General features: G+C 52.0%; 6 protein-coding genes across 6 annotated transcripts; 3 read left to right on the top strand and 3 right to left on the bottom strand.

Moving 5' to 3' along the window:
- Window positions 1–540: 540 nt before the first annotated feature.
- On the top strand, window positions 541–1,025 carry CGCA056_v005962 (uncharacterized protein; the record flags this gene model as incomplete). The annotated part of the gene is made up of 2 exons (XM_037321213.1): window positions 541–897; window positions 972–1,025. The coding sequence occupies 2 exons, from the start codon at window positions 541–543 to the stop codon at window positions 1,023–1,025; spliced, it is 411 nt and encodes a 136-aa protein (XP_037179623.1).
- Window positions 1,026–3,802: 2,777 nt separating this feature from the next.
- Window positions 3,803–4,760, bottom strand: CGCA056_v005961 (Monooxygenase; the record flags this gene model as incomplete). The annotated part of the gene is made up of 2 exons (XM_037321212.1): window positions 3,803–4,588; window positions 4,677–4,760. 2 exons carry the CDS (start codon window positions 4,758–4,760, stop codon window positions 3,803–3,805), a joined length of 870 nt encoding a protein of 289 aa, XP_037180340.1.
- A 1,789-nt stretch (window positions 4,761–6,549) lies between these two features.
- FEN2-1 (Pantothenate transporter FEN2) lies at window positions 6,550–8,259 on the bottom strand (the record flags this gene model as incomplete). Its single annotated transcript, XM_037321211.1, has 5 exons — window positions 6,550–6,738; window positions 6,795–7,538; window positions 7,593–7,815; window positions 7,878–8,032; window positions 8,065–8,259. 5 exons carry the CDS (start codon window positions 8,257–8,259, stop codon window positions 6,550–6,552), a joined length of 1,506 nt encoding a protein of 501 aa, XP_037179645.1.
- Window positions 8,260–9,340: 1,081 nt separating this feature from the next.
- Window positions 9,341–10,453, top strand: ANS1 (Leucoanthocyanidin dioxygenase 1; the record flags this gene model as incomplete). Its single annotated transcript, XM_037321210.1, has 1 exon — window positions 9,341–10,453. The coding sequence occupies one exon, from the start codon at window positions 9,341–9,343 to the stop codon at window positions 10,451–10,453; it is 1,113 nt and encodes a 370-aa protein (XP_037179517.1).
- A 470-nt stretch (window positions 10,454–10,923) lies between these two features.
- yfjR-2 (putative oxidoreductase YfjR) lies at window positions 10,924–12,004 on the bottom strand (the record flags this gene model as incomplete). Its single annotated transcript, XM_037321209.1, has 3 exons — window positions 10,924–11,507; window positions 11,572–11,728; window positions 11,792–12,004. 3 exons carry the CDS (start codon window positions 12,002–12,004, stop codon window positions 10,924–10,926), a joined length of 954 nt encoding a protein of 317 aa, XP_037179516.1.
- A 514-nt stretch (window positions 12,005–12,518) lies between these two features.
- Window positions 12,519–13,412, top strand: stcT-0 (putative sterigmatocystin biosynthesis protein stcT; the record flags this gene model as incomplete). Its single annotated transcript, XM_037321208.1, has 4 exons — window positions 12,519–12,595; window positions 12,655–12,815; window positions 12,869–13,167; window positions 13,278–13,412. 4 exons carry the CDS (start codon window positions 12,519–12,521, stop codon window positions 13,410–13,412), a joined length of 672 nt encoding a protein of 223 aa, XP_037179519.1.
- Between the last annotated feature and the right edge of the window lie 15 nt (window positions 13,413–13,427).

The raw sequence follows: 13,427 nt of genomic DNA, 5'->3' as shown, positions 1-13,427 counted from the left end.
ATGTCACAATAAGGAAGATTCGGACGTCTCCGCCAAAATTGATTTGAAAATCAGCGCAGATGAATCTGGGAAAAGCTACCAGGCATCATAATCTTATGAGTCTTCGAGTCCACGGCAGTTTTGCCTCCTATGAATCGAAGGCTTCACACAACTTTTGTCTTTTGTGGGTGTCGTTCCGATGATTTCAATGGCGTACGATCTTGAATCAAAACAAAGAGTGTTTGTATGTTGCGAGAGTCAATCAACTGATTGTCAAGCTGGAATTACGATGTGGATATTTTGGAGCGTGCTATCTGGGCAGTAAAATACCGAAATTCCGCGTTTTGGCCACACTAGCTTCATCACTATCGGCCGCCGTTACTGACGACGATGCCCAATGACTCACTCTTAGACCACACAAAACGGTGCCCCATCGGTCATATCCAATTCACGGAGACCAAGGAAAATTCACTCATTTGAAATCTTGTGTCTTCCAATGAGCCATTTTTGCCCATCGAATGATCAGCTTGGCTGTTGGCTGTTGGCTGTCCTCAACACGAGATGGTGCAACCATATAAGTCGCGTAATGGTCTGGCGGACTATTCACTACCCGGAGGGGTAGTTGTTAGCCAGATCATATCGACTGAAGCATTGGAATTCTGGACACCCTCACTCTCTGATCTACTCCGATTATTCGTCAATCTGGTACCTGAAACATCCTCAATTGGCTTTCGGGCACCGCTGTCTGAAGAGGACGCTTCCGCCTATTGGACATCGCTCTCGTCAGACATCTCAGGAACCGACCCTTTGGTCTATCTCTTCGTCGTCAAGGATTCTGCCAAATCAAACGACAATAATACTTTAGCGACCTTTCAGCTCGGGCAGAATCCCAAAGAGACGCATAAGCACAAGATCGAGGTCCGCAAACTCCTTGTTCACCCGGCTCAGAGAGGGGGCGGTATCGGCCGGAAGCTCATGGATCTTGCCGAAACGTTCGCCCGCGATGGCCTCGGAAAGACAATGATGTTACTAGACACGGCCAGTGACACGCCTGCGCGGGGGGTTTTACTTGAAGCTTGGTTACGTGGAACCGGGTGTTTGTCAGGCCTATGCGCAGAACGCACTCGGGAGACTGCATGACTGCTCTTTTTTTCTGAAGACGTTATAGCCCACGGGGCAAGGTGTCTTAAGCAGGAATCAACCAGACGAAGCATGCTGCTAGAATGAGATATACTTGCTGGTCAGATGAAGCAACACAACATTACGGCGTAGATTTCACCTTCAAAGCAGTCCGCCACGTCTATACTATTGATTCATGAAGCTGTTTATATACGTGAGAAATCAATGATGCCATCCTTAGACGGACTTCTATGCACAGCCCCGCATTCTCTTAAATGCCAAGGTATAGGCCCTTCACAGATGCTCTCGATATCCCCAAGTTTCTCGACGTTTTCCTCCCTTCCCACCAGAAATATTCAACCCAAATCTGGTGCCAACCGTGAGCAAACCTCAAAAGGCCGTCTCTTGGGCGCGGCAAGAGAAAGCTTCGCGCGATTTCTTCCCCTCACCGCAAAGGACCATTGACTCTCCGTCACACCAATGGATCCGCAACCTATTGCTCCCGCTTATGGCGTCTATCTTTCAATCAAATGGAAAGATCAATCCCGAGGCGAGTGCAGCGGAACCCTGTCCTCGCCCCTCGAAAACGCGTACGTTGTCATCTAAGTGGAGCAACGGGGTTACGGCACGGGCGAGTTCGACAGCGGTCCGGGGATCGACATACCGTTTGCAGTGGGTCTCATAGATCGCGAACTTGATATCAGAGTCTTAAGAGTCCTCCTCAGCTAGGGTCATGAAGTGGGACGTTGGTAGATACGCTCGTTGCTGTTGCTTTTGATATTGTCCACGACTGGATGTTGTTGGCAATCTTAATAACGATCAGGCCGTTATCCATCTCATCGATATTTCTGGTGCCAGAAGTGAGAAGCTCGGCTTGCGCTTGCCTAGAATAGATCATAATGTCAGGTAATTGGAAGCGGATGGATTATGGATGACTGATTGCACGCTCTTGCGGCAGACACTGATTCGGACGCAAGAAAACGTCAATACTATTTCCCTCACGTTAGACCGGTTTTATTGTCAGCCATTGGGGGTCTTATAACACCTGCCCGGATACTGAATCGCGGGCCTTGATTACATTGGTTTGTGCGGCTTCTCTCGTGCATGAACGATCAGGCCAGCCAAATCAGGGGGAAATTGACGTCCATAGCACCACACAATAACTGAAAGAACTTACTGTACCTTGCTAGCGGTCGGAGGGAGTCTGTGTACATAGTCTCTCAGGGTTCATAACGTACTTCCTGATTAGGTCAAAAGCATGGAGGCCAAGCCACACTTCCGAGAAACTCCCTCAATCTGCCTCACGACCCACCACGCCAGAAATGACGACAAAGCAGACCTCCAACGGCTGTTTGACGAAAACGAGCCTCAGATGGCCACAAATAACGCTCTCAAATTTGAAAGAGGAACGCGTTTTGATATTACTTGTCCGGTGCCTGGATCGTGTTACATTGGGCTTGACACGAGGTTGGGCGAGATGACGATGTGCTTTGAAGCGAGCTGACTGGCAAGCCAGCCTTACAGGGAGGGTCAGCTGGGGCAATAACTTGCTCACGCAGAACACATTCTATTAAAGAGCCTAAGGAACCTGTAAGCCGCAGGTGCTGAACTTAGAGGGCCAAGCGAAGGCTCCACCATCCAAGCCCGCCCCAGCAACGACCGACCCGTTTCTCGGGGTCAGAACCAGAAAAGAATTATTTAAATCCGGTATCGACGTCGGCGTTTTGTCTCTTGACTGTAGACAAATATCTCTGGAATAACAGCTCAAAATGGATATGACGGAGCACAACCACAGCCACTCCGACAGCGGCGACGCGTTAATGACTATGCCTGTAGTCTTCCACACAGCCATGTCCACCAGTCTATTCTCTGAGACCTGGACACCTCGTACCACTGGGCAGTATGCGGGTACTTGTCTCACTCTCATCGTTTTTACCATCATTCTTCGCGCTCTCCTTGCTTTCAAGCCGAGGCTCGAGGCGACAGTGTGGGCAGGCCACGACGACACCAGAGGCAGACTAGTGGTTGGGCACGACGACGAGGAGACTGGAAAAGATCAAATGCCAACCAGACCGAACTCAACGAGGCAACTACATCCTGATAATGGGCTAAGAGGCATGATATTGAAAGCCAACATAAGGCTTGGGAGGGCGGTTTATGAGGTTGTCATTGCCTTGCTAGGCTACCTTCTGTAAGTGTCCATCCAGCTAACCCAGCGCAATGATGCTGATTATTACAGAATGCTTGCAGTAATGAGTATGAATGTCGGATACTTTGTTTCGATCTTGGTTGGCGTATTTCTTGGGACTTTGGGCTTGGGCGGCATTGCAAGGGATTCCACCTTTGATCACTGCTCTTAGTAACCATCACCGAAAGTCATGAATGGTATGATCAACGACCAACGGAGAAGAACCAGGGCTTAATCTTTGCTTTACACGAAACCAACGAGTATGTCACAACCCTTTAATGAGACTTTCAATATCATGATTGGAACTTTTTTTTGCGGACAAATTTGTACCTACACTCGTCATTTGCTTTCTTTGCCTTGCTGGTCGTTCCTTCCTCGACCAGTACTAAGAGCAGCACTCCTCAGAACGAGCTCTTTCTATACCTAGCCATAACCCACCAAACGCCGCGTTAAGCAATTTCATGAACAATCATGATGTTGGAACATAATAAAGGTTGAAACCAAGCTTGTGCCGATTCAGGTCTCGTACTCCACCAACTGCCGCGACGCCTTCCCCATGCGCTTGAACTGGCTTCTCAGAGCCGAGTTGTCGCAGTTGACCAAAGTGTTGACCCACTCGTCCTCCTTGGTCTCCTCATTCTTGCACTTGAGGCTCGCAGCGCCGAGGAGGGTGGGCTTCATGTTGCCGTAGATGGTCTCGTACTGCTGCGGGCCGGTGACGAAGCCCTCGTGAAAGATACCAATGTGGTCGAACTGGTCCCTGATGCTGTTGTACCAGTCCCAGGTCTTGCGGTGGAGGGGATCGTGGGCGAACTTGTTGAGGCCCTCGACGTCTCTGAAGTAGTAGATGAACATGAGCGTGTTGTTGCGCTCGGCCTCGAGGGATTGCCAGGAAGAGAGGTGGTAGAGTCCGTACTCGTCGGCGCGAAGGTTCAGGTCCTTGTTCATGGCGTCAAGGTATGCGCCGATCTCGCGACCGCCGGGAGAGAGGAGTCCGAGAGGATGGTTGAAACGGACTCCAAGGTGGAAGACCAGCAGAGATCGACCGGCCGGGGTGGCGGGGATCTTGCCGGTGGTGGGGTCCGGCAACTGTGCGGAGGTACGGCCCGGGACGACGCCGTTCATGTAAGTGTTGGCCGACTTTGAGCGGGTTCCGATGATGGTTGAAATGATGGAGTTGAGAGCGATAGCGGAGGAAGGAATGATGGCGTATTTTGTCGGTAGAATGAGAAAGAGCGCTGTCTGCATGAGGGCGCCGATGGAGAAGAGAGTCGTGAGAGTGAAACCGTCCTTGATGAGCAGCTGCAGCCCATTGTCAGCATCTGTGATCGAAGGGAAAATTGCATATCGAGAGTAAAAAAAAAAAAAAACAAAAAAAAAAAAGGCTTACAGGTACAGTGTTGATCTGAGGAAGGCGGTAGGGCTTCGTGGTTGGCTTGAGAAGGCTGGGGAAGATGTCGGTTGAAGCGACCATCGTGAGTGGAGTCAATGGTATTTCCAGCGGGAGGGAGAAGAGTTTCGAACAAGTAGAATAGAAAAGATGGCGAGATTTGAAATTTGAAGTTCTTGGAACTGCTTGGTTGGAGTGAGTTGTTGATGTGCTGCGGAGAAGGTTGTGACAGCGATGCACTGCAACTTCCTTTTATCTCAAGAAAACGGATGCAGTAATGAGGCTTGAAGCCATCGGCGGTTGAGACTCAGGCGTCGGACGGTCGGACGGTCGGGTGGGTTGTCGACGCTCCGCGCAGTCGGTTGGCGAGATCAACCAGTCAGCTGCGGGAGAAATCCAAGAACGTAATCCTCCTTCTTGTCCGAAAAGCGTTGGTCCGACTCCTCCGATGCAAAAAACAAGCGAAAGCGCAGAGGGGGCTAGGCAAAGAACGGCTTAGCTGGGGGAAGCCAAAGCGATCAAGACCCCGGCGATGCGATCGTGGCAGCCGCTCTTAGCAAGACGCTCGCTAGGTAGATACGACATGAGGAAAAGCGCAAAGTTCCAAGCGGGGCAAGTGTAGCTGAAGACGAAGAAGAAAGGTAAGGGACGCGTGGGAAATGCTGACAACATGGAGAATTGAGAGTACTTTCTCCCGACGGCTTGATTATTCGCCAACCCCTTGACACTAGCCACGCGTGCGCCTCCAACTCAATGCCTCCATTTGAGTCAGTGACGTCTGTGTCTCTCGCACTCGCTTGGATTTGCGTTGGCGAAGGAGCAATATCACACCGACCGACAGTTGTTCCGCGCCCTTCGCAATTAATAGGTGTTGAACAAACTTCATACTCGAATATGAATATTGCTGTCGAAAAGCTGTTCATATCCTAGCATTGATGCATGAGTCGACAGCCATGTTCAAATTCAGGTATGAAGTTTGTCTAATATTTCCTCTGTCAGGCGATGCATTTTGAGCCGGCGGATGCAGGCGTCGCAATGGGCGGTTCGCTGGCTGTTCATCAAGCCAGCTGAAACGACGGAGTAACTAATTCACCAAAACAGAGTAACAGCAATTAGACTATGATGACTCGATTTTTCCAGCGAGAAATTCCATTGGGCTGGATCTATCAGAGGTGCCTAACTCCCAGCTTTTCTATGTTGAAGGGCTATTCCAGTACTCATCCCCAACACACTGGCTGACCCCGGCTACTACGGCGGTCTTCCAGGGAGACGCCGGGAAGGTGTGGGCACGGGCGCTAGGGACTTTATGCTCACCAACAGACGCCGACTGGAACTCAATTGACACATGATGCGTGTACAGGACAGACAAGACCATGTTGAGGCCCTCGGAAATATCCAGAGACAAGTATGGTACGTGCTGGTTCATATCTTTTTCACGAGAAACACAAGACCGTCGAGATAACCGCCACGGCATCAGTTGGCAATACTTGGAGACGGATAGCGATATTCATCTTTCTTCCTTGAAAAGTATCACACTCTGCAAAAGGTTGCGGGAAAATCAACCGGGCAATTTCATTAACACGTCCTCATACCATGATCCCATTAACACTCTCGAACAGTCTGAATCTCTGGTATGATTCCATTGGACCCAATTGTTTCCCGCATAAGCAAACCAAGCCCAAATCCTAAATCCAAACAGCCACAGCCCCCAACCGGCGGCTGGTCTCGGCGTGGCACAGGGTATCATGAAGCCCCCCAACTGACAGACTCCAGACGCCCGCTTCCGAGTAGCTATACAAAAATGAAAATGAGTGACAAGAACCAAATGACAGAAATGCAGCCCCAACTGTTTGGTCCGTCATGTTATGCAGGATCAGGCAGACTCGTCGTCTCCCTTGGTGGTGTTGGCAACCTTGATCTGCTCGATATCCTCGGCCTGGCCTTCCAAGATCTCCATGCTCTTCTTCTCGCGGTTATGAAGTGTCATGATGACGAGAACAAGACCAAACTGGAGGATGTTGTTGGCCATGACCCAGTACCAGCCGAATTTGAATCGCGGTGCCTATGCACACGTTAGTGAGGCCCAGCAGCACAGACAAGGGACTTTGCAAAGCTTACCTGGGGGGTCGGGAATGTGACAATGTTCAAGCCAGCCAGAAGGGCTTGACCGACAGCGTTCATCGAGGACACAACCACAGCACGCTCTTCGGCAGATCGGAAGGTGACCTCTGAAGCCCACGACATGAAGAGAGGGTTCAAAGCACCGCCCAGTCCGGCAACGTAGAAGGCGAAGAACTTGAGACCTTCCGGAATGTTCCAAGCTGCCATGCAGATCGCACCAATGGTCATGAAGCCGCAAATCCAGATGGAAGGCAGCCAGCGCTTGCCAGTCGCATCAGCCCAGTAGCATCCGATCAGAGCAGCGACGATCGAGATAGCCGATTGGCCGGTGGGCAGGTTGTTGATCTGGCTGATGGAGTAGCGGTCATCGTGCGCCTTGAGGTAGAGGTTGAAAGGCTGGCCGTTGGTGATCATGGCTTGGTTGAAGACATAGTACAGAGCCACGAAGGCGTACCAGTGCCATCCCTTGAATACGTCGGTGATAGCCTTGCGATCGAACTTGACCTTAGGCGCCTCAGATCCACCCTCAGACACTCGGCGACGGGCGAGAGTGATTTGGTCGGCCGTCAATAGCCATGAAGGGTGCTTCGAGTCGGGACGAGCAGGGAATACGGTGAGACCAAGGATGGCAACGGGAAGCGTGATGCAGCCGCAGACAATGAAGAGCCAACGCCATCCAGCTAGTCCGTTGACACCATTGAGGTTGGTGTAACAAGCTGTTTGGAAGTACCCGGCGAACATCTAAACCTTGTCAGCACTGAATTATATCAATACGGTTCGTCTGCGGAGACCTACAGTTCCCAAAGGTCCGGCGATGTAGAACAAACTAAGTCGCCGGGAAATCTCAGTGCTCTTGTACCAACATCCAATGCAGTAGATTACTCCAGGATAGGCCACGCATTCGAATACACCAGAGAAGAATCTGATGATGTACACATGCTTCACATCTTTGACATAGGCAGTGAGCAAGGTCAAGATGCCCCAAAGGACTTCGAAAGCTGGAATCAGCAGATTGGGTCTGTCGAACTCGTTTGTTAGCTTAATTCATATCAACTAAACTGTCTCTGTGTATGAACTCACCGGACACGGGTCAAGATGATGTTGGAGGGAATCATGGCAGCGCAGTAACCAGCCTGGAAGACTCCGGTGGTGTACTGCAGGTCATTGCCTTCCATGCCGATGTCCTCCTTCATTCCACTGACGTATGCATTTTGAAAGGCTTGAAGGTCGAGGAACTGTACACAAGGTCCGTCAGCAGAGCACTTACTTGCATGTTGACAACGGAGAAACTTGCCTTGGTGAAGAACGTGAGACATCCAAAGGTCAGAATCATGAAATCCAACTTGAACAACAGAGCCTTCTCCTCCTTGGAAGTGCTGAGTTCGTACCACCTCCACTTGTCATACCATCTACTGGGAGCCACAGGCTCAGGAGCCGTCGAAGCCACGGTTGAGCCTGCCATCGCGTCTCGGTCTCCGACTGACTTCGCACGAGGAAGAGACACACAAGTCCGAAGTTGTCAGTCGTAATGGTATTCCGCTTGTTGTCGACTCCAACTCTGAGGATGCAGGTGGAGCTGAGGGTTGAACAAGGGAGTTGAGGATTGTTGACGGCGGAGCAGTCGGTTGGGGGGCTGCTGCTGCTGCACTTCAACAAGAACGGGAGCGACGTGAGGAGTGGTGGTGTGATTAGGTATTATACTGCTGCTCCTCTTCATCAAACGCGCGCATTCCCTCGGCTATTCACAGCCGGATTGACATCGACATACCAAGGTCTACGTGTCCCAGCATGGTGTTGCAGCGCCCTTCAGAGGCGAAACGAGATAGGCATCGCCGGACAGAGTTGCTGGAGCGAACGACTCACGAGCGTTTTCCCTCTTGGCCTGCTCCACCACAGTCCACCACCAGGGGATGCTGGCTGAGATACTAGAGATAAGAGGGGGTGTTATGCAGTTACGGCATGATTGGGGGTAAGCGTTGGCGCGGACAAGGATCGGACGAAGCTAAAAGGTGGAGCTCCAGGTGTCAGTACCACGCCGTATCTCTGAATCCCCTCGTCCCTTGGTTATCCGTCCTCGCCTCCACCTCTAGCTCGACCCGCTGGGTTTGCGGGGTACAGCGGAGATCTCGCCGCGGTCCTTGTTCAGCTCGGGTGTTGGGATGGTTTAGAGAAGGTTACGAATGCGGCCAACGTGATTTGCTTTCGAAGCAATCGTGCTGGTTTTGGGGGTACTTCACAAGTGGTCCCATCCGCGTGGAGCATTGTCCTCATTGTGCAAGATATGTCAACACCGTAGTCCACGTCCAGGTGCACCAGCACCACTGATAGACAGGCGCATTCGGGACGCAGCCAAGCTTTGGCTGAAGGCTCCGAAGCTCACAGCAGAATGAGACCCTCGGAGGGCGAGTCATTCTGCTTCGTGAGACAGCAGAGCAGTATGGTTCCAATAATATGACTACCGCTTCAGGTGGCTAGACGCTTAGAAGACATAGCCAATACTGAAACCGTTTGAATGAACCTGCCAATTCTCAACGACTACTCTAATGACCTCCGATACAATCGATGCCATCCCCAAATTCACCCAATGCGAGCCAACAACAGAGGTGCTTGACTACGTCGGCCTCGTGAACCTTGACCTGTCGAAATACGACGATTCCTCAAGTCGCGCACAGCTCGCCAAGGATTTTCTCAAAGGCGTCGTTACACACGGCATCTTGACTGTCTCCAATCATGGCATCACCGAAGAGCGCTACAACACTCACGTTGACCTCGCCAATGCCTTACTGACTCTTCCTCTTCCGGAAAAGAGGCCATACGAGAATTCGCCGCAAGAGGAGGCCCAGGGTCGGTATGCAGGATTCAAACCCTCATGCGGTCTAAGCACCAAGGAAGGTTTCCACAAGACGGTTGACCACTATAACATATCAGCCTGGGATCCGGCAAGCCGGGCACACCCACCATTACTACAGTCCCGCATGATTCAAGTCTCCGAATTAGTCGATCTCGTTCGCCGTCAAGTATTAGAAAAGCTTCTCCTCCTGGTAGCTTTGATCTTGGAGGTACCCGAAGAGAGCATCGTGTCGACACACGCGTTGTCGAACGAAACGACCGACTATCTCCGCTACATAGTCTACAACCCCCGACCAGCCACCGATGGGAAATACCGAGACTTATACCTGGCTGGGCACACTGATCTCGGTTCTTTCACGTTTACATTCGCCCAGCCTGTCTCCTCACTCCAGGTTCAGGTATCTCCAGGGGAATGGAAGTGGGTACGCTACATTCCGGGGACGCTAGTCGTCAATGTCGGCGAAGCATTCGAATTGATGACGGGCGGCCTTTTCAAGGCACCGGTTCACCGGATGGTCAAGCCGCCGGAAGATCAAGAAAGAGCCAAGCGACTTGGCCTAACTTACTTCGCCCGGCCTGCAGGCACGCAGAGGCTCGAGCCGATTGACAGCCCGGTTCTCCGGAGAATTGGAATGGACAAGCCATTGGACGAAAAGATTTTCACCATGAAGGAGTATCTCTATGCGAGAAGGCATGGGTATAAGAGGCTTGACTTCGACCGAGATCGACTGCGACAGGAAGGCTATCACATAGATCAATGCATAAAGGATGCCCAAGGGCTGGAAACTCTTAGCATCGCAATTTAAATGCAGAGGAGATGAGTTAAATAAAGACCCTGACGTTTCTCCGCATTAAGACTTTGTTCAAGGGCAGTGTAAGCTCCCGTCTCGTACGTCTCCAGTTGTCAACCATTCGAAGCATCGTCCACGCCGGCCTCCTCCACCTCGGCCCACAACTCTGCACTAATGACCCACAACCAAGTTGCCCTTGGTTCAAGCAACGAACTGGAAGAACATCGTCAACATCGTGACTAGCGCCGATGGTTTAGTGGTAAAATTCTCCGTTGCCATTAAGCAGCGTCGGGGAGCCGGGGGTTCGATTCCCCCTCGGCGCAATCTTTTGCTTTTTGGCCTATTCAGGAAGCTCGATGTTGCCGGTAGACCAGGTTCAAGATTTTTGTGACAATTCGTTGGCCTCAAAGATTGCCGCTCACTTTTTGTTCGATCGTGGAAGTGGTAAAAGTGTCATTATTTCGCTTGTACTGTCTGTGTATGAACTACTTCTTTGCATCTCGTTCCTTGCAGGCATCTGAGTAAAAGTCCAGACCCGCTTCTCTCCGAACAGCACCGTACATGGAACTGCTGTCCAGGGGCCTCTCTGCCTCGAATGCTCGGGCAGCTTCCATATGTCGCAGTGCCGCTTCGCTCGTCTCTAACCTTGTGCCCGCATCTTTCGCGCAGTTCAGCGCATGTCTCAAGTCCTTCATGGCTAGCGCGACGTCGAAACCGGCCTTGCCGTCAGGAGGAGGCGCATAAGCACCAGAGGTGATGCGTTTGCTGTAGCTTTCAAGCACGGGACCAAACATGTCGGAGATCATGTTCTCCAGCACAGGCGAGCCAAGCCCAGTCTTTTCGGCGAAAACATGGGCCTCGGAGAGCACCTCCATGAAGGAGACCACGACGATGTTTCCGGCGATCTTGAGCAAGCTGGATTTTGTGACATCGGTTCCCATGGGGATCACGGAGCGTCCCATGACGCCGTTCAGGTACAGCGAGATAGCTGATGTCGCAGACTCGGGGCCGGCGGTGACGAAGATAAGCTTTCCGGCAGCGGCCATCGCGGCGGCGCCGAAGACCGGTGCTACGGGAAACATGTCAGCAGATGAATTTGGTACAAGCTTTCTTAGATTGCATTGTTAACCTACCAGCAACAAATTGACCGCCAGCCTCAGTGATCTGCTTCGAGACATTCGCAGAAGTATCAGGGTGAACGGTCGAGCAGTCAACGTAGATCTTGCCCGTGATGTCGCCTGACTTGATGATCTCGTTCGTGGTATCCTGAAGGACAGCGTCGTTGCTCACCTGCGCGCGACCGTTAGCTCGGAGCCTCCATTAAGATCCCGATTCCATCGTGCGATAGCTTACACAGGAGAAGATGATTGATGACTTCTTGGCCACCTCAGAGACCGTCTCAACAGGAATTGCGCCGAGCTCCTTCAGAGATTCACCGCGCGACAGCGTGCGATTCGTGTAGACCAGAGGAGGAGCGCCGGAGGACGAGAGGAACTTTTGCAGGTTCGTAGACATACCAATGCCCATCGAGCCGAGGCCGACCCAGCCGATTTGTGTTCCAGACATGATGACACGCGGTGAAAATGGCTTCGGGTGAGTGCAAGATTTGCGGGAAAAGAAGCAAAGAGGCCGTGAGTAGTGTGAGGGTGCACCGAAAGCCCGCGAAATGTCACCCATTCATACCCAGCTACTCGTTGCCGATTCCGGCGTTGGACACCGAAGGCGCCGGAGGACGCCTCCGAGGGGCTTGGGCCTGGTCCCTGCAGATCTTGCATGGCAACGGCTGAGCTTTTGTGGATGCCGCCGTCAACCCCAAGGTGTGCTCCACGTGGGGAAAGGCTTCATCGAAGGAGCTCCACGTCGCGACGATACCCGTGGAATACTGTCGTATCGTGGATTTGAAAATGGCAAGATAACGATGGGGAAGAGCTCCCGGACAGATTGCCGAGAAGGGCATTCTGTGAGTTTATTTACCTGGTCGTTGACCAGCCTCGGGTGTCCTCTCCATCTTCCAGTATCAACCAACATCCTCGGACATACGTCATAATCTATATCCTCGAAATATCTTACGTCAGTCAACATGAGTTTCGGTAAGCTTTACTGGTACCCCAAGGCGCCTCGTGCGACTCAGTGTCTCTACATCGCCGAGTACAACAAGTAAGACCCCATTGATGCAGCACGAACAATGGAAACGTGCTAACCAGAGTCGCGTCCAGGCTCGATATCGAGTTCGTTGAGGCATGGCCCATTAAGGTCGACCCTAGCAAGGGTGGTGTTGGTCAGGCATACTTGGAGAAGTTCCCTCCCGGAAAGGTCCCGGCTCTTGAACGTCCCGATGGCTTCACATTGTTTGAGTGCATTCCTGTAGCGATCTATCGTGAGTTGCACCAAGCACCGCTCACAAATGACGGCGATCTGACACAGTCACAGTGGCAAAGCAAGACCCCAACACCAAGCTCTTAGGCTCAACACTCGAGGAGGAGGCGACGATATTGAAGTGGGCTTCTTTCGCTAACAGCGAGCTCCTTCCCCCCATCATGGCGTGGATCAACCCCGTTAAGGCTAAGGAGCCAGCTGCTCCCGAAGTCCTGGCGGCGGCAGAGAAGAACAGCGAGGGTATGGTCAGCGTTGTGGAGAAGGCTTTGACGGGCAAGAAGTTCCTCGTTGGCGATCAGCTCACGATAGCCGACCTTTTCGTGGTGGCAGCTATTGCCAGAGGATACCAGTTTGTGAGTACCATCACTTTCCCGTTCGTCGGCTTGACTTGCCTCCCCCTCGGGAAAGCAGGGGACCGATGTCGGTGATTTCAGTTTCAATTGCTGACCGCAGCGCTGCACAGGTCTTTGCCAAGAAGTGGACGGAAACGCACCCCGCCATCCACGACTGGTACTGGCGAATCAAGAGCGACGATATCTGGAAGAAGATTGATGGAGAGCCTTACGTCTTGGACGTGGTGGGAGGAAAGCCGATCTGAAGCGAGCGTGGAGGT

This window comes from Colletotrichum aenigma (assembly GCF_013390185.1).
Source record: "Colletotrichum aenigma strain Cg56 chromosome Unknown KSG_Cg56_contig04, whole genome shotgun sequence".
Classification (NCBI taxonomy): domain Eukaryota; kingdom Fungi; phylum Ascomycota; class Sordariomycetes; order Glomerellales; family Glomerellaceae; genus Colletotrichum; species Colletotrichum aenigma.
This window is presented reverse-complemented; position numbering and strand designations above follow the sequence as displayed.